Source organism: Dermochelys coriacea, chromosome 5 (genome assembly GCF_009764565.3).
Source record: "Dermochelys coriacea isolate rDerCor1 chromosome 5, rDerCor1.pri.v4, whole genome shotgun sequence".
Classification (NCBI taxonomy): domain Eukaryota; kingdom Metazoa; phylum Chordata; order Testudines; family Dermochelyidae; genus Dermochelys; species Dermochelys coriacea.
In genome coordinates, this window is record NC_050072.1 from 3,220,100 (window position 1) to 3,244,359 (window position 24,260).

At 61.8% G+C, this 24,260-nt stretch overlaps 2 protein-coding genes across 4 annotated transcripts in view; one reads left to right on the plus strand and one right to left on the minus strand.

Annotated features, from left to right (window-relative positions):
* LOC119856016 (sigma non-opioid intracellular receptor 1-like) lies at nucleotides 1–7,938 on the minus strand. The gene is made up of 4 exons (XM_038403051.2): nucleotides 7,743–7,938; nucleotides 6,844–7,044; nucleotides 5,040–5,132; nucleotides 1–3,608 (listed from the first exon to the last, which is right to left on the minus strand). The coding sequence occupies exons 1-4, from the start codon at nucleotides 7,888–7,890 to the stop codon at nucleotides 3,382–3,384; spliced, it is 669 nt and encodes a 222-aa protein (XP_038258979.1). The 5' UTR covers nucleotides 7,891–7,938; the 3' UTR covers nucleotides 1–3,381.
* GALT (galactose-1-phosphate uridylyltransferase) overlaps nucleotides 4,707–24,260 on the plus strand; it is a 23,721-nt gene continuing 4,167 nt past the window's right edge. For 2 of the 3 annotated variants that reach the window (XM_043515221.1, XM_038402954.2), the window contains exons 1-8: nucleotides 13,542–13,775; nucleotides 14,501–14,670; nucleotides 16,123–16,198; nucleotides 16,737–16,785; nucleotides 17,761–17,890; nucleotides 19,120–19,176; nucleotides 22,940–23,062; nucleotides 23,471–23,603. In XM_043515221.1, coding sequence (XP_043371156.1) covers nucleotides 13,700–13,775; nucleotides 14,501–14,670; nucleotides 16,123–16,198; nucleotides 16,737–16,785; nucleotides 17,761–17,890; nucleotides 19,120–19,176; nucleotides 22,940–23,062; nucleotides 23,471–23,603 — 814 coding nt within the window. In that variant the 5' untranslated portion in view covers nucleotides 13,542–13,699. Of the gene's footprint in view, nucleotides 4,805–13,541; nucleotides 13,776–14,500; nucleotides 14,671–16,122; nucleotides 16,199–16,736; nucleotides 16,786–17,760; nucleotides 17,891–19,119; nucleotides 19,177–22,939; nucleotides 23,063–23,470; nucleotides 23,604–24,260 lie in introns of those variants that run through there. The other variant, XM_043515220.1, reaches the window with a different exon arrangement.

The window sequence follows — 24,260 nt, forward strand, 5'->3', positions numbered from 1 at the left end:
CCAGATGAGCATGTTTATTCTTGACACTGATAAAAATAAGAGGGACTGATTCCAGGCTGTACATGTACTGAGATGTACATGGGATGACTGTCCAAGGACCAGGAACGAGACACATGCTCTGGAGCCAGCTGGCTCTCATGGTGATGCTCGTTTGGAAATGGACATTACTGAAGAAGGGCTAAAGAGGCTGTAAACGTGGCTGCCAAAAGCAAGTAACCAGCATTTGGCCCCTGGACAGTTTCATGGAGGGAAGCAGTTTCAGATGTACCCAGGCAGATAGCCCATCCGCAGGCAACCTGCAGGCCCAGCATATAACACTGCATCTTAGATTGCTTGCATGGCATGCTAGGAACTGTAGTTTCCAGGGGCCACCCCTTTGTAGTAAGAGACCAAAGGTTTGTAAAATACTCCTGAGGGAATTCTGTGCCAAAAAAATTAAAAATTCTGCACACAATATTTTAAAATGCTGCATATTTTATTTCTCAAAAGAAAACAATATAATCACACCATTTTCAATTATTTTGGTAATTTATTTCAAAATACTTGTCAGCAAATAATTGAGAATGGTGTGATTATATTGCATTCTTTTCACAAATAAAATGTGCAGCATTTTGCAGAATTTTACAATTTGTAGGCACAGAATTTTTAATTTTTGGTGCAGACTTCCCTCACGAGGACCAAGGTTAGGTATCAAGTATCAGAGGGGTAGCCATGTTAGTCTGGATCTGTGCAAGCAGCAAAGAGTTCTGTGGCACCTTATAGGCTAACAGATGTGTTGAAGCATGAGCTTTCATGGGTGAAAACCCACTTCATCGGATGCATGTAGTAGAAATTTCCAGAGGCAGCTATAAATATGCAAACCAAAATCAGGGTAGGGATAATGAGGTCAGTTCAATAAGGGAAGATGAGACCCTCTTCTAGCAGTTGAGGTGTGAACCCCAAGGGAGGAAAAACTGCTTTTGGAGTTGGCGAGCCATTCACAGTCTGTATTTAATCCTGAGCGGTCTCTTTGATGGTGTCAAATTTGCAAATGAACTGAAGCTCAACAGTTTCTTTGAAGTCTGGTCCTGAAGTTTTTTTTGCTGCAGGATGGCTACCTTGAAATCTGCTATTGTGTGCTAAGGTTGGGTATGGTGCAATCTTGGTGTGGGCAGCTTGGTTGGGGGGAGGGGATCTGGATGCACAGGAGCTCATTTGGGTGCCAGGTCAATAGGACTCTGCAGGAGAGTCCAGGTGAAGGTGGTTAGGGCTCAGCTGGGGGCGAGTGTCTGGGGTAGGACTCAGTGGGGCATCGGCATGAGGGGGAGTGGGGCTTGGTGGGGTGGGGGTGCACCTGATGCCAGGGGTGAGGCTCAGGAGCATGGGCATTTGGGTGAGGGGCACTCAGCTCTGGGGGGGGAGGGAGGGAGAGGGCTATGGGTATGTTGGCTCCAGATGCAGGGGGGACTCCACGTATGTGTGTGGGGGTGAGGTTTGACAGGGGAGATCCAGATGGAGGTTGGGCAGACGGGGGAGCAGCTCACTGTAGTGACCCCTTGATGTGGCCTTGATCTGACCGAGCCCCAGCTGCTCCATCCAGGGAAGGCAGAGAAGGAACTCTGTCTCCATCCTTTCTCCTCCTTCCCCTCCCCCACATGTCCTTGGGCAGCTAAGGCATCACCAGACCCTCCTTCCTTCCCTTCCCCCCCTCACAGCGACCTACCTCTTCCTCTGGGCCCGAGGGGTGAGCGAGCGCTAGTGCTGCTTCTCTTTGCTTCCCCACAGAAACCATTTTTCCGTGGGAGAGCAAAAAGTCTGTGGGGGAACATGTTTCTCCATGCACTCAGTGGTGCAGAATTCCCCCCCAGGAGTAAAATCTGTGAAGCCCTACAGGGAAAGCAGCCCTCAGGTTTGGAACAACTGCTTTCCTGCCCCAAAGTCTTCAGTAACGTCCATTTCTCAAATATCAGTACATTAGCTTGGGAGAGAGCCAGGGCCACATGTGACAGAGGAATGAGGTATCTCAGACAGGGGAACAGCTATGGGGACAAATCCCCATAACCATCAAAGGTCGGTTACAAGAGACAGTCGACAGGGCAGGCTGGCTCCACTCAAGCTCTGCCATGTGCGCCGCAGCCCTGGGGCTCAGCCCACACAGAGCCCTTTAGGGGCATAGACTGCCCAGCAGCTGAGGCACCACCACCAAGAGGTACAGACACGTGCATAGCCCAGGAGGCCACCGCAATAAGGCTGTCTGTTAAGGCGATGGATGGTGGCTCTCCACATCATAGGAACAAACAATAACAGGGCCTCTGGAGAACATGCACCATGGAAAGGGCCCCTGCTCCAGCCTCTGGCCTTCCTCCCTAATCTCCCCGCATCACAGCCTTGCAAAAGAGGCAGATTGTATACACACAAAACATGACACAAGGGCAGGGTGACACAGACGCAGACTTCATGAGGCACATCTCTCACACACGCACAAACCACAGACCTTTCAACACGTAGCGCAGAATGTTACTGCAGATGGTACTTGATGCTAGCGTCTAACGGAACATGCCATCTAGTGACACTGGGTATTAGAGCATCCCCAGGAGTGAACTCTAAATCAGACAGATTCTATAGTAGAAACAGTAAATAGAAGACTAGGTAGATTACAGGATACGCACCGGTAACCTATGTAATCTATACTGAGTGCATGAAGTACCACACAGAGCACATCTACAGGTACTTTACACCAGACGCTGTCCACTGAGAAACAGAGATGGGAAGAGTCTAATATACAATCTGTACTTTACCCAGACAGCGTCTGGAAGTCAGACCCACCCTGCTGTATGTCACCTCCAAGGCTAGACACCAGATTCACACTAGCTGAACCCCATTTACTCCACTGAAGTTACTCCGGCTTCAGCTGGGGATGAGTGAGCTCAGCAGTTGGCCCTAGTCTATGTAGACACGCTGGGCATGGTTTCTCTCATGTCCAGAGTGTGTATGTACAGGATGATCCATGTCACACACACCCCCACGACTGGTTTTCCATAGGCCCCCCGGTTTTCAAAGCACATGAGACAGCTGCAGACAGATGGGATGGACACACACAGATGTGGGCGGCAGCTCAGTCGCTGCAGTCTAGTTACAGAAATATATAGGAACATTTGGACATTAAAAAAATAGTGATCTAGGTTTATCTGTTATTGCCTGTTTCTTGCCCGGCTGAGTGCACGCTGCAGCAGGCGGATGACACAGCTAATGGTCAGCCTACCTGGCACACCTGCGTGTGCGTGGGGGAAGGGCAGAGGTGCTCTTGCCCGTTGCCATTCTGGTAAAATCTGCATGAATGTGGGGGATGGGAAAAGGATGCCCCTTCCTGTGAGGCCGTGCTGGTGCTTGAGGAGGGTGGTCTCACTGGGCCAGGTGGCTGAAATAGGCACTGGCTTCCAGAAGTAAGGCGTTGGCATAAACCCGGAGGGTGCAGAAGAGGGTGCCGAAGTCCTGAGTGCTGAAGATGGTGTCAGCCAAGGCGAACATGAGCGTGGAGGGGATGAAGCCCCGGCCATACTCCACCATCCAGGTGCCAGCACTCCACTGGACAGCCGTGGCCTCTCCGGCTTGGTGCATTATGGTGTCCCCTGCAGGCAGACAGACAGACAGACATAGCACTGGCCGTTATTCTGAAAAATATTGGTTCCAACATACTGCTCTGGTATGTCTCGAGACAGCACACAGGGCTCTTTGTGGGCCTGATGAACCTCCACTCCCAGCCCGGGATAAGGGGGATGCTTAGCACCATGCTGGAGAGCTGCCAGAGGGGAATGGGGGCAGAGCTAATCCAGAAGCCTGTCCCTGACAGAGCCCAGTACAAGTTGCTTCCAAGGAAGATTGCAAGCGTGTCCCCTGATGTAGAATCATGGAACAGCCTTCCCACAGAGGCAGTTTCCTCCTGATACTCAGTGGTTGGCTCCTGCTCTGAACCAGGTGGCTTTATAACTCTCCCCATGTTTTTTAATCCCACCTGAGGGAGATGTGCTCATTACCCATCAGTGTGTATGCTTTCCTTGAATCCTGCTCAACTCTTGGCCTCCATAAGATCTAGAGGTGTGGTGTTCTGCAGGCTAATCTGCTGTCCCCTGCAAGTTTCCCTCTATCCTGTGGGGCTAACGAAGCTCTAGCCTTATCCGTTCAAATCCGTACATGAAAAGCCCAAGGCAACCAGCCCTGCAGAGGCAGCCACGCAGGGGAGATCTTCGAGCACAAAAGGGTGTGGCTGGTGCTGACAGTGCCAAATGCACTATGGGAGCAGAGTTTTGATAGCCCAGAGACCAGTAACATGTTTAACATGTTTATGGCTGGCATACCAATTGCTACGCTTATTGCTGAAAGCAGCTAAGAGGAGGCCTTTCTGAAACCCTGGCACAACTAACAGACCAGGAGAGGAGGGTGGAGTGAGTGACCTCAAGGAGTAAACATGACCCTCTGCCCTCCTGATTTGAGTTGCTTTTCTGAAGCATACCGTTTTGCGAGTTGGAAAGTCTGGCAATAGTTAACTATTGCTATACAGCCAGTTAACTGATGGAGTTTTCCTGCTTGACTGATGGAAAATTGTCCATCTGACAGGCTGGAAATCTCCACCCTTATCTTGGTTTTTGCTCAGCAGTTTTGTTAATGAACAAACTACTTAATACTAAGAAGTTGGATATAAAAAGAGAAAGAAATCTGAGCTTGATGGATACTTCAATGCCTGGACACCTCTCAAACTTCCCTACAGAAATCTGGCTGGCCACTGGACAGTTGCAGTTCTCCACTCGAGACTGCCTCAAGACCGTGGGTAAATATGCAACTGGGATTTTTTGGGGTGTTTTACCAACCTGTTGTAGATGTTTGTAAGTGCTTAAGACTAAGTAAAGTATAGCTTTAAGCGTGAACACTCTTGTATTGTCCTGTTTGTGCCAGCCACTTATCAGTTGGACAGCTGTGTCGCCACTGATTTATTTCCTGACACCACCTCGCACAGAGTAAGGTTACCAAGAGCTTTGGGTTGAAAGAATCGTGGGTAACAGCACCTGGGTAATAGATTTCACTTCTGGTCATCCCCTCCTTCCACTGCCTGAAGGTCCCCGAGATGATGGTGTCGGAGATGTCAGCCCAGTACCGACCTGCGAGAGAGGCACACAGTGTGAAATCTCAGCACGGCTATGGGGGAAGGTGGGGCCTTAATATCCAGGTCTCCAAAACCTCATGGAACAAATCCACAGCTTGGATCTGGCTGCTTGTCGCATCCCCAGGGGCTCTGCCAAGGACAGGAGCCCACTCAACTGCATGCTGCCACCTTCCTCTCCATGATCGTTTGCCACAGGGAATCAAAGGAAGCAGGGGCTCTGAGGCAACCTTGAGATGCTGGCTGCAGGCTAAAGGGAAAGGGTCTCGAGTTGCTTCTGCCTCCTCCATTCTCGGGGATCCAGCTGCATTCCTCCTCATTTTGGCTCTTGGAGGCAGGAGGGTTCTGCTGATCAGCACACCCTGAGCATGGACCATCAGAGGGACAGGCAGTCAGACATCCTTGGCCAGTGGTCCCTGGAGCCTGGGCTTTTCTCATTAGTCTTGGCTTCACTGCTCAGCAGCTAACATGTGCTGGAGTCAACTACCCCATGGTGAGGAGAGAAATCAGACACAAGACAGACTCCTTCTATGTGCCTCAACATGGTGTCTTTCTGCAAGTGGGTTTACACAGCATTTCTGGGCTGGGGATCCTGAATGCCCAGCCACCCCACTGAAGATGCAACCAAGAGGGATCACGAGGCAGACACACTCCTCTTACCAGACAGGCCATGCTGGGGAGCTACGGACATAAGAATGATCGGAAGCGCTAAATTTTTTCAGCTCAGCCCGACCACAGCTGGCAGGGGGCAGTGGAGAGAAGAGAAGGCACCACAAGCACGTACAAGGACTTGATGGGGAAGAGCCCCATGGAGGGAACAGATTATCGGGGGGAGGTAGGACAAAGGTCTAAAAGGAATGGGATGAAGCCATTTGCTTCAGTCACTTATTAGATTAGAAAAAGCTCAAGGGGACACACTGCAGGGAACAATCCTGTCTTGGCTCTGGAGCGTGTAGATCTCTCTGGGATTCCTCTGGCCAGGCAGGCCGGAAGGCAAGGGCGCTGAGCTGTGTTTGTGTGACACAGTCGAGGAAACACCACGGTTCTTTGTTTTAGTGTAAAAGGTGTTAAAAGGCAGAGAAACACAGCCACAGACAAGCCCCACTTCCCCTGCATCACTGCACTGAGACCAAGATCCCCAATGGCCCCCTAGATGTACTGCCCTCTAAGGACCGTGCAGCGTGTTTGGACCAAGTGCATATTTACGGCAGTTCTTTTAACCCCTTCCATACAGGTGGCTTTCATGCCTAGTGGGGGGTGGGTTGCTTCTATATCTGGGACAGTTCCCCAGATTGACTGTAAAGCTATGAGCTCAGGACCTGAATGCAGGGAGCAACGGAGTCCCTGACCCATGACCCAGTTACTGGGGGCTGGAAGCATGTGTGATCTGCACACATTGTGAAAGCAGCTCAGTCTGTGCCCTGGAGAGCAAAAGACTATGAAATCTGCATCTCCCTCCCACCCGGCTGCTTGCAAGGTGGGATGAGATTTTCCAGCCCTCTACAGGCTGAGCCCTGGGGGAAAGGTTCTGCCTCCATCCTCAGCGAACACGACCCCAGAGACTGCAGAGCTAGGGTCATGCCTACAGCACTCGGGGCTGGGGTGCAAGAACCCGAGTTGGAGATCAAAGTGAGCTCCAAACACTGGATACCCAATAGCAGCCCCTCAACCTGAGCCTCTCTGCTTGAATGTACCCGAGCCCTGCTTACCTGAGTGCCCCCCGGTGTCGATGGCCGTCCCGAAGAGCAGCACGTACTCAGTGAGCGAGGCATGGAGCAGGCACATGGAGCCCATCCACCCGCCCGCGTTGACAAAGAGCCACTGCAGGTCCTCGTCCGGCAGGATGTGGCCTGGGTGCTTCTTCCGCAGCTCCACAATGATCTTGGAGAAGGCCTGCTCATGGTCCAACCCTGCAGCACCAAGAAACCCGGGCAAAGTCAGCGCCCCCAGGATGGCCATGGCCCCGTCACTTCCCTGGCTCCCACCAATAGGAGACACCAAATTTAGAATAAAGAAAAGGAGGACTTGTGGCACCTTAGAGACTAACAAATTTATTAGAGCATTTATTAGAGCTACAGCTCGCTTCAGCGGATGCATGCCGTGGAGAAGACTGTGGGGAGATTTATATACACAGAGAGCATAAATGGGGGCCCTGGCTTCACGGGGGGAATAAGACATTAGGGATGGGAGCGAACATGTCCCCCCGCCATCGATTCCCTGCCCCTTCCCCCGGGCAGGCAGCCCATGACCCCGTCCCGCCGGCTGAGAGGCTGGGTCCCAGTGTCACACCCACCAGGCAATGGGCACCTGGCACGACCCGGTGCAGCTGCGCCCCAGGGGCTACCGGGGAACCCACAGGCCCGCCCCAGGCTTGGCCAACAACTCACACGTGGCTCTCCCCGCCAGGGCCCCCCACCCCATAGGTCCCCCCGCACATTACCCCCCGTCCCGTGGGTCCTCCTTATATCCCCGCCGTGCTACCCCACCGCCCCATGGGTCCCACCTCCTCAGAGCCACACATCTCCCCGGCCCCCCCAGGAGCCCCCCCGCGTTACCCCCCAGCCCCCGTCCCATCGGTGTGTCCCGTGGGCCCCGCGCCCGGACCCACCCGCGTGGCGCCGGCCGAGCTCCGCGATCTCCTCGGGCCGGAACTCGAAGGGGCGGGAGGCGACCCAGCTCCGCAGCCCCTGGGCCAGCAGCGCCAGGCCCAGCAGCGCCAGCCCGGCCCGCAGCGCCCGCGACCCCAGCGCCCGCATCCCGCGCGCCCCACGCCGCACGCCGCCGCGGCGCGCGCCGGGCCTCGCCGGGGGAGGGGACCGCCCGCTCCGCGCCAGCCAATGGGACCGCTCGGGGCCCAGGGCACCGACCAATCACAGCGCGCAGGGCCACTCCATGGGGCGGGGCGGGGCGGGGCGGGGCGGAGCGGGCGCTGCCCCGAGGAGCGGGTGGGGGCGGGGCCGAGCGGGCACAGGCCTGGGGTGACAGGCTGGGGGCGGGGCCGAGCGGGCTCTAGCTCAGAGTGACAGGCTGGGGGCGGGGCCGAGCGGGCACTAGCTCAGAGTGACAGGCTGGGGGCGGGGGCCGAGCGGGCACTAGCTCAGAGTGACAGGCTGGGGGCGGGGCCGAGCGGGCTCTAGCTCAGAGTGACAGGCTGGGGGGCGGGGCAGAGTGGGCACTAGCTCAGAGTGACAGGCTGGGGGCGGGGCCGAGCGGGCTCTAGCTCAGAGTGACAGGCTGGGGGCGGGGCCGAGCGGGCTCTAGCTCAGAGTGACAGGCTGGGGGCGGGGCCGAGCGGGCGCGGGCCTGGAGTGACAGGCTGGGGGCGGGGCCGAGCGGGCTCTAGCTCAGAGTGACAGGCTGGGGGGCGAGGCCGAGCGGGCACAGGCCTGGGGTGACAGGCTGGGGGCGGGGCCGAGCGGGCTCTAGCTCAGAGTGACAGGCTGGGGGCGGGGCCGAGCGGGCTCTAGCTCAGAGTGACAGGCTGGGGGCGGGGCCGAGCGGGCACTAGCTCAGAGTGACAGGCTGGGGGCGGGGCCGAGCGGGCTCTAGCTCAGAGTGACAGGCTGGGGGGCGGGGCCGAGCGGGCACAGGCCTGGGGTGACAGGCTGGGGGCGGGGCCGAGCGGGCTCTAGCTCAGAGTGACAGGCTGGGGGCGGGGCCGAGCGGGCTCTAGCTCAGAGTGACAGGCTGGGGGCGGGGCCGAGCGGGCACTAGCTCAGAGTGACAGGCTGGGGGGCGGGGGCCGAGCGGGCACTCGCTCAGAGTGACAGGCTGGGGGGCGGGGCAGAGTGGGCACTAGCTCAGAGTGACAGGCTGGGGGCGGGGCCGAGCGGGCTCTAGCTCAGAGTGACAGGCTGGGGGCGGGGCCGAGCGGGCTCTAGCTCAGAGTGACAGGCTGGGGGCGGGGCCGAGCGGGCGCGGGCCTGGAGTGACAGGCTGGGGGCGGGGCCGAGCGGGCTCTAGCTCAGAGTGACAGGCTGGGGGGGCGGGGCCGAGCGGGCACAGGCCTGGGGTGACAGGCTGGGGGCGGGGCCGAGCGGGCTCTAGCTCAGAGTGCCAGGCTGGGGGCGGGGCCGAGCGGGCTCTAGCTCAGAGTGACAGGCTGGGGGCGGGGCCGAGCGGGCACTAGCTCAGAGTGACAGGCTGGGGGGTGGGCCGAGCGGGCTCTAGCTCAGAGTGACAGGCTGGGGGGCGGGGCCGAGCGGGCACAGGCCTGGGGTGACAGGCTGGGGGCGGGGCCGAGCGGGCTCTAGCTCAGAGTGACAGGCTGGGGGCGGGGCCGAGCGGGCTCTAGCTCAGAGTGACTGGCGGGGGGGGGGGCCGAGCGGGCACTAGCTCAGAGTGACAGGCTGGGGGGCGGGGCCGAGCGGGCACTCGCTCAGAGTGGACAGCTGGGGGCGGGGCCGAGCGGGCACTAGCTCAGAGTGAAGGCTGGGGGGCGGGCCGAGCGGGCTCTAGCTCAGAGTGACAGGCGGGGCCGAGCGGGAGAGGGCCTGAGTGACAGGCTTGGGGGCGGGTCGGAGCGGGCGCTGCCCGAGGAGCGGTGGGGGCGGGGCCGAGCGGGCCAGGCTGGGGTGACAGGCTGGGGGCGGGGCCGAGCGGCTTAGCTCAGAGTGACATGCTGGTGGGCGGGGCCGAGCGGGCTCTAGCTCAGAGTGACAGGCTGGGGGCGGGGCCGAGCGGGCTCTAGCTCAGAGTGACAGGCTGGGGGCGGGGCCGAGCGGGCGCGGGCCTGGAGTGACAGGCTGGGGGCGGGGCCGAGCGGGCTCTAGCTCAGAGTGACAGGCGGGGGCGGGGCCGAGCGGGCACAGGCCTGGGGTGACAGGCTGGGGGCGGGGCCGAGCGGGCTCTAGCTCAGAGTGAAGGCTGGGGGCGGGGCCGAGCGTGCTCTAGCTCAGAGTGACAGGCTGGGTTCGGGGCCGAGCGCACTATCTCAGAGTGCAGGCTGGGGCGGGGCCCGCGGGCTCTAGCTCAGAGTGCGGCTGGGGGGCGGGGCCGAGCGGGCACAGCCTGGGGTGACAGGCTGGGGCGGGCCGAGCGGGCTCTAGCTCAGAGTGACAGCTGGGGGCGGGGCCGGCGGGTCTCTAGCTCAGAGTGACAGGCTGGGGGCGGGGCCGAGCGGGCACTACTCAGAGTGACAGGCTGGGGGCGGGGCCGAGCGGGCACTCGCTCAGAGTGACAGGCTGGGCGGGGCCGGCGGGCACTAGCTCAGAGTGACAGGCTGGGGGCGGGGCCGAGCGGCTCTAGCTCAGAGTGACAGGCTGGGGGCTGGGCCGAGCGGCGCGGGCCTGGAGTGACAGGCTGGGGGCGGGGGAGCGGGCGGCGCTGCCCCGAGGAGCGGGTGGGGCGGGCCGAGCGGGCACAGGCCTGGGGTGACATGCTGGGGCGGGGTGCGAGCGGCTCTAGCTCAGAGTGACCGGCTGGGGCGGGGCCGAGCGGGCACTAGCTCAGAGTGACCAGGCTGGGGCGGGGCCGAGCGGGCACTAGCTCAGAGTGACAGGCTGGGGCGGTGCCAGAGCGGGCTCTAGCTCAGAGTGACGCGGGGGGGCGGGCAGAGTGTGCACTAGCTCATGACAGGCTGGGGGCGGGGCGCCGAGCGGCTCGATCTCATAGTGACAGGCTGGGGCGGGCGAGCGGGCTCTAGCTCAAGTGACAGGCTGGGGCGGGCCGAGCGGTTCGCGTGCCTGGAGTGACAGGCTGGGGCGGGCGCGGCGGCTCTAGCTCGAGTGACGGCTGGGGGGCGTGCCGCGCGGGCACAGGCCTGGGGTGACAGGCTGGGGCGGGGCCGAGCGGGCTCTAGCTCGAGTACAGGCTGGGGGCGGGGCCGAGCGGGCTCTGCTCAGAGTGGACAGGCTGGGGGCGGGCCGAGCGGGCCATAGCTCAGAGTGACAGGCTGGGGGCGGGGCCGAGCGGGCTCTAGCTCAGAGTGACAGGCTGGGGGCGGGGCCGAGCGGGCACAGGCCTGGGGTGACAGGCTGGGGGCGGGGCCGAGCGGGCTCTCTCTCAGAGTGACAGGCTGGGGGCGGGGCCGAGCGGGCTCTAGCTCAGAGTGACAGGCTGGGGGCGGGGCCGAGCGGGCACTAGCTCAGAGTGACAGGCTGGGGGGCGGGGCCGAGCGGGCACTCGCTCAGAGTGACAGGCTGGGGGGCGGGGCCGAGCGGGCACTAGCTCAGAGTGACAGGCTGGGGGGCGGGGCCGAGCGGGCTCTAGCTCAGAGTGACAGGCGGGGGCGGGGCCGAGCGGGCGCGGGCCTGGAGTGACAGGCTGGGGGCGGGGCCGAGCGGGCGCGGGCCTGGAGTGACAGACTGGGGGCGGGGCCGAGCGGGCTCTAGCTCAGAGTGACAGGCTGGGGGCGGGGCCGAGCGGGCGCGGGCCTGGAGTGACAGGCTGGGGGCGGGGCCGTGCGTGCGCGGGCCTGGAGTGACAGTCTGGGGGCGGGGCCGAGCGGGCGCGGGCCCGGAGTGACAGACTGGGGTCGGGGCCGAGCGGGCGCGGGCCTGGAGTGACAGGCTGGGGGCGGGGCCGAGCGGGCGCGGGCCTGGAGTGACAGACTGGGGGCGGGGCCGAGCGGGCTCTAGCTCAGAGTGACAGGCTGGGGGGCGGGGCCGAGCGGGCGCGGGCCTGGAGTGACAGGCTGGGGGCGGGGCCGAGCGGGCGCGGGCCCGGAGTGACAGACTGGGGGCGGGGCCGAGCGGGCGCGGGCCTGGAGTGACAGGCTGGGGGCGGGGCCGAGCGGGCGCGGGCCTGGAGTGACAGGCTGGGGGCGGGGCCGAGCGGGCTCTAGCTCAGAGTGACAGGCTGGGGGCGGGGCCGAGCGGGCGCGGGCCTGGAGTGACAGGCTGGGGGCGGGGCCGAGCGCGGCGCGGGCCTGGAGTGACAGACTGGGGGCGGGGCCGAGCGGGCTCTAGCTCAGAGTGACAGGCTGGGGGCGGGGCCGAGCGGGCGCGGGCCTGGAGTGACAGGCTGGGGGCGGGGCCGAGCGGGCGCGGGCCTGGAGTGACAGGCTGGGGGCGGGGCCGAGCGGGCGCGGGCCCGGAGTGACAGACTGGGGGCGGGGCCGAGCGGGCGCGGGCCTGGAGTGACAGGCTGGGGGCGGGGCCGAGCGGGCGCGGGCCTGGAGTGACAGACTGGGGGCGGGGCCGAGCGGGCTCTAGCTCAGAGTGACAGGCTGGGGGCGGGGCCGAGCGGGCGCGGGCCTGGAGTGACAGGCTGGGGGCGGGGCCGGCGGGCGCGGGCCCGGAGTGACAGACTGGGGGCGGGGGCCGAGCGGGCGCGGGCCTGGAGTGACAGGCTGGGGGCGGGGCCGAGCGGGCGCGGCCTGGAGTGACAGACTGGGGGCGGGGCCGAGCGGGCTCTAGCTCATGACAGGCTGGGGGCGGGTCCGTAGCGGCGCGGGCTGGAGTGACAGCTGGGCGGGCCGAGCGCGCGGCCCGGAGTGACAGACTGGGGCGGGGCCGACGGCGCGGGCCTGGAGTGACAGGCTGGCGGGGCCGCGGGCGCGGGCCTTGATGACAGGCTGGGGCGGGGCCGAGCGGGCTCTAGCTCAGAGTGACAGGCTGGGGCGGGGCCGAGCGGGCGCGGGCCTGGAGTGACAGGCTGGGGGCGGGGCCGAGCGGGCGCGGGCCTGGAGTGACAGACTGGGGGCGGGGCCGCGCGGGCTCTAGCTCCGAGTGACAGGCTGGGGGCGGGGCCGAGCGGGCGCGGGCCTGGAGTGACAGGCTGGGGGCGGGGCCGAGCGGGCGCGGGCCTGGAGTGACAGGCTGGGGGCGGGGCCGAGCGGGCGCGGGCCCGGAGTGACAGACTGGGGGCGGGGCCGAGCGGGCGCGGGCCTGGAGTGACAGGCTGGGGGCGGGGCCGAGCGGGCGCGGGCCTGGAGTGACAGACTGGGGGCGGGGCCGAGCGGGCTCTAGCTCAGAGTGACAGGCTGGGGGCGGGGCCGAGCGGGCGCGGGCCTGGAGTGACAGGCTGGGGGCGGGGCCGAGCGGGCGCGGGCCCGGAGTGACAGACTGGGGGCGGGGCCGAGCGGGCGCGGGCCTGGAGTGACAGGCTGGGGGCCGGGCCCGGGCGGGCGCGGGCCTGGAGTGACAGGCTGGGGGCGGGGCCGAGCGGGCGCGGGCCTGGAGTGACAGACTGGGGGCGGGGCCGAGCGGGCGCGGGCCCGGAGTGACAGACTGGGGGCGGGGCCGAGCGGGCGCGGGCCCGGAGTGACAGACTGGGGGCGGGGCCGAGCGGGCGCGGGCCTGGTGTGACAGGCTGGGGGCGGGGCCGAGCGAGCGCGGGCCTGGAGTGACCGGCTGGGGGCGGGGCCGAGCGGGCGCGGGCCTGGAGTGACGGGTGGGGGGGCGGGGCGGTGACAGGCCCCAGAGAAGGGGCGGGTCTCGCTCGCCGCAGGTCTGGGCGGAGGGTTCAGAGCGGCCGCTCCCGGCTCGGCGTGGGGGGGAGGGAACGTGGCGGCGCGTACGCAGTGACGTAGAGCACGTGCCCCCCTCTGCCACCGCCCCTTTAACGGCGGGGTCACGTGCCGGGGGCGGGGAGTCACGTGACGCGGAAGCGGTGGCGGGCTCGATGGAGGCGCGCTCGGAGGTCGAGAGTTCGGGGCCCGGCGGGGCGCGCCCGGCGGTCGGGTCCTTCCAGCCCAGCGGTAGGAGGGGGGCTCGCCCCGCCCGGTCCCCCCTCGCCCCCCTTCCCACCCCGGTCCCCCCAAGTGCCCCTCCCCCTGGTGCCCGGTCCCTTTTCATCATCCCAGTGCCCCTCCCCCAAGTTTCTTGTCCTCCCACTGCTCCTCTCCCTAGTGCCCGGTCCCCCGTTGTCCCCCCAGTGCCCTGACACCCTCCCCGCCTGGCCCCCAAACCTCCCTCGTGCTTGGCATGCCCCATTCCCCCCACGTACCCGTCCCTCCATTCCCCATCGCTCCCCCAGCACCAACATGCCCCCCAGTGATGACATCACCCTCCCATCTCCCCAGCGTTTCCCCCTAGCTCCTGGTACCCCCAGCCCAGCCCCCCATCATCGCCCCGCAGTGCCCAGCCCCCCCCCCGTCCCGGTCATCCCAGCCGCTTCTCTCACTGAACAGCAATGGGGAAGGATTTCATTTCCCCCGTAAAACATGAGGCCCTTTGTGTGGAGCAGGGCGGGTTGTGGGAGGAACGGGAGTGAGGCTCTGCTCCTCTGCCAGGTGTTACCCTAGACACCCTCCCCATCTGCCTGTGCGGGTTGGGTCGGTGTCTGGGCCGCGGGGATGTTCAGCACAGATGCATACGGATCAGTTACTTGAGCTGCAGGGTGGAGGTGATGGCGCCTTAGAAGAGCATTTCCCAGCGCAGCAGGTTCTACCGCCTTAATGTCTCTGATCCCTTCCTCCCCCAGAGCACCAGCACGTCCGCTATAACCCCCTGAGGGATGACTGGGTGCTGGTGTCCGCCCACCGGATGAGGCGTCCCTGGCAGGGGCAGGTGGAGAAACCCCCGCCAGAGGACGTCCCTCGCTGTGACCTGTCCAACCCGCTGTGCCCTGGAGCAGTGCGAGCCAACGGGGAGGTATTGCGCCAGGCGGGTGGGGGAGTGGAGCTTGGCCCTTGGGGACCTCCCAGCAAGTGACCACCAATGAATGGAGCTGTGCCTGTGTGTGGGAGAAGGGTATCACTAGTCGGGTTAACAGCTGGGGGCAGAGAGTGGGAGTGACTCGTCCTGGGTCATGCAGACTAACACAGCTGCTACTCTGAAAGCTGCAGAGAATCTGTGGCAGAGCTGAGAACAGAACCCAGGAGTCCTGGCTCCCAGCCCCTGCACTGCTCCAGCCCGCTAGACCCTACTCTGCTCCCAGGGCTGGGAATAGAAGCCAGGAGTTCTGGCTCTCAGCCACGACTTACTAGATTCCACACCTGGCATCCTCTCAGTGGGAGAGCCGTGAGCGTCCATGGGCATTAGCGTCACCGTTGGCATGTTTGACCCCCAGAAGAAAGCTCGTTAGGCTGCTGGCAGATCCCCATCAAGCATGTTGGAATCTCGGCGTGCTCCTCGATGTGTGTAAATTCCCACCTGTGGAGATTGGCATGTCCCCCGGGCCAGGTGGCTCAGGGGGATGGATCTGGGACATGGAGCTTTTCCTTCCGAAGGGAAGCCCCGTTGCTCAGCCGTAGCCCTGGAAATGGGCTGGAGGAACCCAGTTTATCCATCCCCTCTAGCTCTCTGCATTTCCCAGTGGTTTGTGGCTGGTTATCTCTTCTCCTCCTCTCCCCCACGCCACCATCTCCTGAGAGCCAGGAATTCCTGCAGAGAGCGCTGCCCTCAGGCCCCTGCTGGGAGCCCCTTGTCAAGAACAGCAGGGCTTGGGTAGTGCAGGCCCATAGATGGCCAGAGTGTGTGTGTGTGCGTGGGGGGAGGGGTGGTCCTAGCCCACCATGCCCCTCTGAAAGGCTCTCCATGGGCGGGTGGGCTCTGCATGGGAGGCTGTAGCGGGCATTTCTTTCTCTAGTGTGCCCCTTGCTAGTCTGGGAGCCTCCGTGCTGTTCTCTTGAGTCCTTTGGGCTGCACTGAGCGGCGCAGGAAAGCCCAAGCGCCAGGCCCAGTGCTGAGCACAGCTCCTTTGCTCCTGGATTCGTGGATGGGGGGAACAGGTCCCATGTGCAGAGGGAAGGGTGCAGGCCTCCCCCCACCCCTGACTTGGGATCGCTCTCCCTGCCCCCAAGCGTGTATGGGGAGCAAAGGAGGGGGCCCCCCGAGGCAGCGGGAACAATCCCCTCTGGAGGGGCGTGCCTCACTGCAGTGCATTCTGGGCATCCTTCTCTTCCCCCTCCCCCACACATGGCTCTGATGGACAGTGGCCATGGCAGGAAGGGGCTCCAGGCCTGTGAGCTGTGGGTATGCCAGGGTTGTGGGTTAGGATACTTGCAGCTCTGGTGTGGTGTGGACTCAGGGGCTCCTGGCTGCCTTCTCTCATGAGCCCTGGGGCCCTGCCCTCATAACCCGCCTGTCATTCTCTTGGTAAAGGTGAATCCGCAGTACACGAGCACGTTTGTCTTCGACAATGACTTCCCAGCACTGCAGCCGGATGCCCCAGAACCCGGTAAGGGCCCCTGAGGTGCTCACCTGTCCTGAGAGGCCAGCCCCGGAACCCGGGCACGCCCCCTGCAGAGCTCACCTGCCCGGGGAGCCCGGCCCCTGTGATAAGCCCCAGAACCTGGGCACGCCCCCTGCAGAGCTCACCTGCCCCGAGATCCCGGCCCCTGCGACCAGCCCCGGAACCCGGGCATGCCCCCTGCCGGGCTCACCTGCCCCGAGAGCCTGGCCCCTGTGGCCAGCCCCGGAATCTGGGAATGCCCCCTGAGGTGCTCATTGCTGGTGTGATTGTGTGTGTTGTCTTAGTCGGGGCCTGGGGCTGGAGCTGTGGTTGGGACCGAGGGGCAGTGGTGGTGCTATGTGTGCAGGGGGAGTTCCAAGCTGGCGTAGCAGGAGAGGCGGCGGGTCGGGATTGAGGGATGTTGGCGGAGCCGGGCAGGCAATGCTTGCGCTGCGTTAGGTTCGGTCTGGTGCTGCTCATCCTTGACCCTGATTGTTCCCACTCGCCGTCCATCTCTGGCTCATTCCTCTCTCTCCTTCCCCAGACGCCTGCAGCCACCCCCTGTTCCGAGCAGCATCTGCCCGAGGAGTTTGGTAAATGAAGCCTAAAGGCCTTGGCTGAGGCCATTAATCCCTTAGGGGCCTAATGCCAAATGCAGCGCTCGAGTAGAATGAGGGAGCAGTGTTATCCCTAGGCTGCTCTGGGGCCCTGCAGCTCGGTAGGGTGTCTAGCTGGCCCCGGCCCCCATCCTGCCTGGTTCCCTGCTTCGGATTGGAAGGGACGGCGCTCCACACGCGGCCTCAGGACGTGTGCGGAGTGGGGTCTTCTGTATGGACGCTTTTCTTGCCTTTGGTTCCCTTCCCAGGCACGTCTCCTGTCCACTGTCCTCTCCAGCTGGGTCCTGGCAGGAAAATCACATGGTGGTGCCGTCCCCGCAGGGGTTAACGCCATGGGGCATTTGAAAACTATTTCCTTCACCTCACAACCTCTTGCTGGCTCCCAGATTCCAGCCCTGGCTCTGCCACCACCCTGCTGGTGACCCTGGGCAAGTCACCTGCCCTCTCTGGGCCCTGTTAAATAGGGGCAATGCTGCTGCCTTACCCGCTGCTCCCAGGGTGGAGGGGATGGGGGAGCATGGGTTTGCGAGGCTGAGTGCATTCACGCTTAGAAACACTGGCAAGTAGCCCAGCGTCTCCATCGCTTTGGGTCAGACCCGCTGTTCTGGGTGTGTAGGAACGTGGGGGAGCTGTGAGAGGAGAAGGAGACCTATGATGAGGCCATCCTGGGTGGTGGTGGTGGGCCTGCCTCTGTCTCTGTGGCCTGCTCAGTCTGGGGCCTCTCTGTGGAGCTGCCTCGGGTGGGGCTGAGGGCTGAGTGCCAGCTGCAGTGACCGCTTGTTGTGGGGCTGGATTGCTGGCACTGCAAGGGTCAATGCCCTGCAGGCCCATTGGGGGAGGCTGGGGGGAGGGGTGACTGGGCTGTAGCGACGGAGACACCTTCCTCTTCACCCCGCCATCCCCACCCCCAGGGCTCGTGCACTCACAGCCGTCTCTCCCTCCATCTCACAGCAAGGTCATGTGCTTCCATCCTTGGTCTGACCTGACACTGCCGCTCATGTCGCTGGCAGAGATCCGGGCAGTGATTGACAAGTGGGCGGAGCTCACGGCGGAGCTGGGCGCTTCCTATCCCTGGGTGCAGGTCAGTGCCACCTCCCACCCCCCTCCAGTGCGGTGGTGGGGAAGGGTCCTGCAGGGGTGCAGCATTGTCAGCGGCAGGCCAACCCCCCGTAGATGCATTGCACCCTCTAAGGGTGGGTGAGGAGTGTGCAGGCTCCGGGCACGTGCATATAGGCGTGGGGGGATCAGACAGCTGGCAGCTCCTCACATCAAGCTGCAAGCTGTGACGTGCCCGGATATATGCGTCTCTGAGTGGCATTCAGTGCTCTCCACCTGCTGCAGGGGGTTAGTTTCTGAACGACTTTCCTCCAACGTGGGGCAAGGCTCTGCGTAGCTAGGGGGTGCTGTCGCCATCGCGTGGGCTCTAGCAGTGAGGAGCCAGGATTCCTGGGTTCTAGTCCACTGGCTCACCTGTGTGACGGCTCTGTGCCTCGGTAGCCGTACCTGTGAAATCGGGAGAATAACCCACACCTTCCCAGAGCATGGTTGTGAGGCCGAATCCATTAACGCTGGTGCAGCATCGGGCGCTGCTGAGAGCCAAATGGTAGCGGGCGTGTTATGAGCCTCTCATGCCCCTGCTGTGCCCCCTTGCTGTTCCCCACCTGCCCCCCATGGTCTGCGCTGGGCAGAGTGTCTGCAACGTCACCAGTTTTGTATCCCAGCCAGAGTGGTGCTGCCGTCAAGTTGTTGTGCCTACTGGTCTGGAGAGCCAGACCAAGCTTCCTCTCAGTTCTCTGGGTCCTCACTAATTCACTGGTGACCGGGTCCCTGCGCCCCCTCGCTCCCAGCCTGAGACTTTCCCCATGCTGCTAGACCACTGCCTTTGGCTCAGGGCTCCCCTCTCCATTGGTCATGTGCGCTCCCAGGGTCTAAGGAGAGAGAACCTTCCTCTGCCCGTATGGAAGAGTCTGATCTAGAGCAAAGGGATTCTGCAGTACATCCATTGAGCTTGGTTGGCCTCCTTCCCCATCCACCTGGGGTCTTGGAGTCTCACTACATCTGTGCATCGAACCGCTCTGCCCAGAGGCTGGTCACTGTCACTATCACCCCCCAAGTGGTTGATAGGGAAACTGAGGCACAGAGCGGGTGAGTGACTTGCAAAGGCCTTTCAGGGGCAGAGGAGGGAATAGGACCATGGAGTCCAAATTCTCAGGGCAGTGCTTCAACTGCTCGGCTGTGCTTCCTTGCCAGCAGCTACCGACAGCTGACGTTAGAATAGTCCCAAGAGCTTCTTTTCCCTTCTCTCTGCAGATATTTGAGAACAAAGGGGCCATGATGGGCTGCTCCAACCCTCATCCTCATTGCCAGGTAAGGGAGCCAGCTGCTCACATTCCGGGGACTGTGCCATGGGTTGGGGTGGGTGGGTGGGTTGTGTTATGGGAAGGGGTGTCCCAGCACCCTCCTGCTCCTCCCTTGGTTGTCTCTGAAAAGTGACCCTTGTCAGCCCTGCTGGCAGAGCCTCCAGCTTTGCAATGTTCAAATCGCTCTTGTGGGCATCTCCTTCAACAAATGTGTGTTTAAAACTCTCCTTTGCGACATCTGAGCTGTCCAGACAGCAATGCAGGGCTAGCCATGGAGTCTGAATCCTAACCCATGTCTGCCTCTTTGCCCCCGATGCTTCCCATTTTCTCGTGTCTGGTCTGTTCTCACTTGGCAGCCAAGTCCATCATCTAGGGCCCCGATGCTGCAGATGGGCTGGTGGAGGGTTGACCTCACCCTGGTATCTGATTGCCACTCCTCTGCCCAGGGACCTGCCTCCTGCATGGGGTGATGGGCTGAGCATTGTGTCAGGTGGTGCTGTTTTGCACAGCCACTTTTCTGACTAGGTTTTGCTTCAGCCTCTCCCTCCCCCTGAGAGCCAGAGGTGACAGCACTGAGCTAGTTCACTGGGTGGGCGGTGAAACTGACCAGCTGCGAAGTGAAACTGACCGGTGCCATCTCCCTGTCCAAACCCAGGGCAGGGCGAAAAGAAAAGGGCGAGCGTCACCAGTGCGAAGTGAACCAGACTCGGGATTCCCTCAGCCTCCTTGGTCCCAGGCACTGACAGCCCAGCCGAGGGACTGCCCTAATCTCACACGTACAATCCTCTCAGTGTACGTTCTGATATGGGAGCTGCTTAGTGCACCCTGTTGGGTCAGGGTTAAGATTGTGTGGCCCATAAATGCATCTTCCCATTTGTTCCTCCTAAACTCTCTGGATGCCCGGGTAACTTTTTGTGGGTTGATTCCTACCCGGTGTAGATCTTGACTTAGCTAACTTGACTTCAAAGGGGCATGCCTCTTCATGCCAGTTGAAGATCTGGCCTTGTATGTGGGCCACGGGTTATGTTCCCCTCTCACAAAACACGTCGATTCTCCCTGTTCTGTTTTGTTTGGCAGCAGGGGGGACAGCTGTAGCAGTAACTAGAAAGGAGTTAATAGAACTTCATAGCCACTGTGAGGGACCCTACAATGACGAAACCCTGGAAGTGCACACGGTTACTGGTTGAAATCGCACTTTGTGCAAAGCAGATACCTTGTAAAAATCTAAAACCTCTTTGCTGTCCATCTTCAAAAAATATTTTTCTCATTGAGAGCAACTCCCCTCCCCAGCCTTTTCTAGTCTGGGAAATGTTACGGATGCATTTACACTTCACGATGATGCTCATTGTATGTTTTCGGCTGTTTAGCCTCAGCCAATTTTACCATCAGGTGGCAGCATAAACCTGCAACTGGCTTCTTCTGGCTGTTCCAGGTTCTGCTTTTTCTGAGCAACCTCCCCAATCCGTCCCTCCTCCAACCTTGTGCCTGTGCTGGGAGGTGGGGAGGCCTCTGCCGAATAGAGCGGTTTGAGGGGGAGATTGTAGCATCCGCTTGGGAGCATTTTAAGTGGGGAGCATATGAAGCGATCCTTCCTGGTGCTGCCAGAGAGCTGCTGAGGCCTCTACCCTTGGGATACAGCTGCGAGCGAAAGGCCCTTTAACTTCCAAAGCTGTCTCTCCGGCTCTGGCTAGCCTCAGCCCTTAGTGTAGCCCTGCCAGCTATTGCGGGGCAGGGTGGGCTTTCCTGCCCCCCCCACCTCCCTGGGGGGCCCACTGCTAGCCCACAGGGTGCCATCTTCTGCCTCAGCCCTCCCGGCGGAGCTGCTTCCCAGCTGGCAACCCAGCCCCGCGCTAGCTGTGTGGGGAGAGACTTCTGGAGCTCCCCCGGTGACTCTCTGGGGATGGGGGATGTGCCATCTGCACCTGTCCAGGGAGCCAGCGGAGTGTCCCCGTGAGGAATGGTGATGCCAGCTCCCTAGAGTAGGGAGAGTGCCCAGGGAAACCCCTTAACTGCTATAGGGTCTGCTGTAATCTGCTCCCCGGTGCCCTCAGTCCACCAGGGGCAGGATGCTTCAGGGGCCTGTTGCTGGTCAGGTGTCCACTGCAGCCCTGCCTGCCAAACGGCATCTAAAGATCCCACCTCAAGCCCCACTGTGCGCATAGAAATCCCCCCAGTTACAGCCCCCAAGCAGGGTTCATGCCGGGCTGCTGAGATGCTCCCTGCAGCTCTGGCTGGCTGCAGTTCAGCACAGGTGGGTGTCTGGCACCCCCTGGATGCTACAGCAATGGGCACCCAGTAAAGAAAGGGGCACGGAATGGGGGGAGCTTTTCTGTCTCCTGTACAGGAATCACGCAGTCCCGAGGGGCTGGGCCTGGCTGAGTAGCCGGCTCCCGGATCTCCCATCCTCCATTGGTCTCATGGGTTGTGCCCAGTGACTCGGGTGAAATGCTGAGAGGGGCATTCTGTGGGGAGGGCCTCGGGGCTGGGGCTGCGGAGTTTGTTCAGGGCTTGGCTTCTTCTTACCTGGTGATGAGCTGGAGGGAGGCCAGGGAAAAGCCATCGATCAATGGGGCTGATTTGAGGGGATTGGGAGGAAAATCTGCCAGACTTGGCCCCGTGGCAGCTCGGGGAGCATCTGTCACACAGACATCCAGGAATGGCAGGGCGTGGGGCCTGTCATGGGAAGGTGCCAGCGAAACACCTGCAGAGCTCAATCTTATCGAAGGGAAGGATACGGGCTCGCTGGCTTGTAGTCTGAGAGTGCCTACGCAGGAGAAGATTTATTGTAGCAGAGCCTCCTTTATCCGAGTCAAAGGCAGAAAAAGATCCAGGGGCTGGAAGCTGATCTCTAGGAGTGAGGGTGATGAGCCATGGGACTGGTGCCTCTACAGACAGGGGGGGTACTTCCAATGGAGAGTTGGCATCTCTCAGATTTCCACTCCAGCCCAGTCACATGCTCTTGGGCTGTACGTGAGGATCTCTGGGTGGGGCTCTCTGGCCTGGGTTATGCGGGAGGTCCAAACAGGTGATCACAGCGGTCGCTGGGGCCCCAACATTTGACTCTAGTTTCTGAGGATTCCTAGGGAACAGTGCAGAGGGACCGGCTGAGATTTAGAGACAGGAAGTTGAGGCTGATCTCAGGAAAAACATTCCTTGCAGTGAGCGGGGTCAGGTTGGGGAATGGTCCCTGTCCTGCCCGCCGGGTGGGAACGCCATCACTCGAGACATCTAAACTAGATGGATTGAAGCCCTGGTGGAGGGGCTGCTCTGAGACCGCCCAGCTGTTCCCCCACCCCCAGCTGTGTGCCATGGGGGTGCTGTCGGTCCCACCCGATGGCTGTGGCAGGGGTTGGTGGGTCTCCACCTTGCAGAACCCACCATCAGGGCACGCGCTGACTGGCCCCCTTGGTGGCCGTGAGGCCAGGGAAGGGATGGGCCCTAGAGATGAGGCAGCTGGGAGGTGGGGGAGGAGCTGGGCTTGATTCCTTGCTGAGACGTACCCGTCTGTCTGGGGGGATCATAGAATCAGGGAGGGGACTCTGCCGTACCCGGGGAGCGATAAGGAAATAGCAGGGCACCAGGTGCTCAGCCCTGTTCTTGCCAGTAGGTGGCGCTCTGGTACCACAGCTGGGAGCCTCTGCTGTCCCCACTGGCACCCGCTGCGTGGAGCACAGCGGCACCATGCAGACCCACCGCATCGCTTCACACTGTCCCCGGGGGGGTATCTCAGCTGCTTCCCTTCAGCGACTGCGCCTCTTCTCCCCCCCCAGGTCTGGGCCAGTAACTTCCTCCCCAACGAAGCCCGGCTGGAGGACCGGACGCAGCGGCAGCACCTCCAGGAGCGCGGTGTGCCCATGTTGTTGGAGTACGCCCGGCTGGAGGCTCAGAGGAAGGTAGTGGCCTGTGGGCGGGGGCATTGGCTCTGTTTGGGGGTGGTCATGGCTCACCTGGGAGGCAACGGGGAGGGGACCAGCTCCAGGTCCTGTTGGGGCCAGGTCTGGACTCCTTTTAAGCAAGACCCCTTCTCCTAAGATTAGCTTCTTTCTGTAATGGGGCTCAGAGAGCTCGGTGTTTGTGTGAGACCCTCTTGCAGCAGGGTGTGCAGGGAGCTCAAAGCACCTGCTACTGCTGCCATGCAAGGGAGATCTGCCCTAGCTTGCATGGCAGAGACTTGTGGCCTGGGAGCGCCCTTGGGTCCTGCCCCCAGCTTCACTGTGTCTGGGCAAGGCTGGCAGTACTAGCCCTCCCTCCCAGTGCAGGGGGCTTTGCAGCCCTTCAGCATGGTGCGCTGTCCCCTGCAGGAGCGGCTGGTGGTGGAGAACGCGGACTGGCTGGTGGTGGTCCCCTATTGGGCCGTGTGGCCTTTCCAGACCTTGCTTCTGCCCCGCCGTCACATCTGCCGCCTCCAGGAGCTCAGCAACAGTGAAAGGGATAGTAAGTGGCTGCCTACTCCTGGCCCCGGATGGAAATGCCCCCCCTCTGCCCCAACTGCATGCTCTGCTCTGGAGCCTGCTGCTGCATGTGTCCGCCCCGCTCCCGCTCTGGAGTGGGGTTAGAATGTCCTCTGGCCCCTCTCCCCAGCTGCTCTCACCCACGCCTGCCATGCTCCAGTTGGGGGTGAGAGGCAGGGCTTGGACCTTAAACCTTCCCCACTGATTAGCCCACTGGCCCATCCTTCACCAAAAATCTTTGTTCAGTGGCTGAGAAGCAGCTTGAGGCATCTGTTCCTTGTGGCTAACAGCAGAGAATGGCACGGTGCCTAACACCAGGAGCTGGGACTCTGGGTTCTTTTCCTGGCTCTGACACCAGGCAAGGAACTCTAGCTTTTCCTGCCTCAGTTTCCCTATCTGTAGAATAGGGGTAATGATGCTTCCCTGCCTGGCAGGCAGCTGTGAGGTATCATGGTTTGTAAATTGCTTTGAGCCCCTCAAATGCAAGGGTTGGATGTTGGGGTGGGAAGAAGTTGTTACACGCAAGCTCTACCCACTTTTGATGCCTGAATGAGAGCGTGTTTATAGCCTATTATGAAAATCTGCACAATGCGACCCTCTTTTCTTGTGTGCTTTGAGCAGCAATGAGACAGTTAATCAT

Bases quoted from the DNA above. Each gene is read 5' to 3' on its own strand.
- LOC119856016 (XM_038403051.2), bottom strand. From the start codon at position 7,890: ATGCGGGCGCTGGGGTCGCGGGCGCTGCGGGCCGGGCTGGCGCTGCTG. The intron at 7,045-7,742 runs GTGGGTCCGGGC...TTGGTGCTGCAG, and splicing joins GCTCGGCCGGCGCCACGCGG to GGTTGGACCATGAGCAGGCC. The intron at 5,133-6,843 runs GTAAGCAGGGCT...CCTCTCTCGCAG, and splicing joins CGACACCGGGGGGCACTCAG to GTCGGTACTGGGCTGACATC.